Source organism: Cariama cristata, unplaced genomic scaffold (assembly GCF_000690535.1).
Source record: "Cariama cristata isolate BGI_N322 unplaced genomic scaffold, ASM69053v1 scaffold4905, whole genome shotgun sequence".
NCBI lineage: Eukaryota > Metazoa > Chordata > Aves > Cariamiformes > Cariamidae > Cariama > Cariama cristata.
The window spans coordinates 1-251 of record NW_009616806.1 but is presented as its reverse complement, the minus strand read 5'-3'; the positions used below and the strand labels follow the sequence as shown (position 1 = coordinate 251).

At 70.9% G+C, this 251-nt stretch overlaps 1 protein-coding gene across 1 annotated transcript in view; it reads right to left on the bottom strand.

The window, feature by feature from the left end:
- SLC22A15 (solute carrier family 22, member 15) overlaps positions 1-236 on the bottom strand; it is a 34,794-nt gene extending 34,558 nt beyond the window's left edge. The window contains exon 1 of the mRNA XM_009700293.1: positions 150-236. Coding sequence (XP_009698595.1) covers positions 150-236 — 87 coding nt within the window. The remainder of the gene's footprint in view (positions 1-149) is intronic.
- Between the last annotated feature and the right edge of the window lie 15 nt (positions 237-251).

The window sequence follows — 251 nt, the reverse complement described above, 5'->3', positions numbered from 1 at the left end:
CGGCAGCGTGCCAACCCCCCTAGGTAGCCACACTATTCGGGTGCGGCCATCCCCCTCCCGGCACTGCCTCCCCCACGGGCGCTTCCACACGAAGCGGAGCGCTGCACCCCACCCTTGGGCAAGGGACGGGAGGGGAGGCGGCCGCTCACCTGGAGGAGCACAGCCAGCAGGATGCACAGATACACCTGGTAGGGCCCCATCTGCCCCACCAGCGGGAACGCCTCCTCCACCTCCATCCCGCTCCCCGCCCG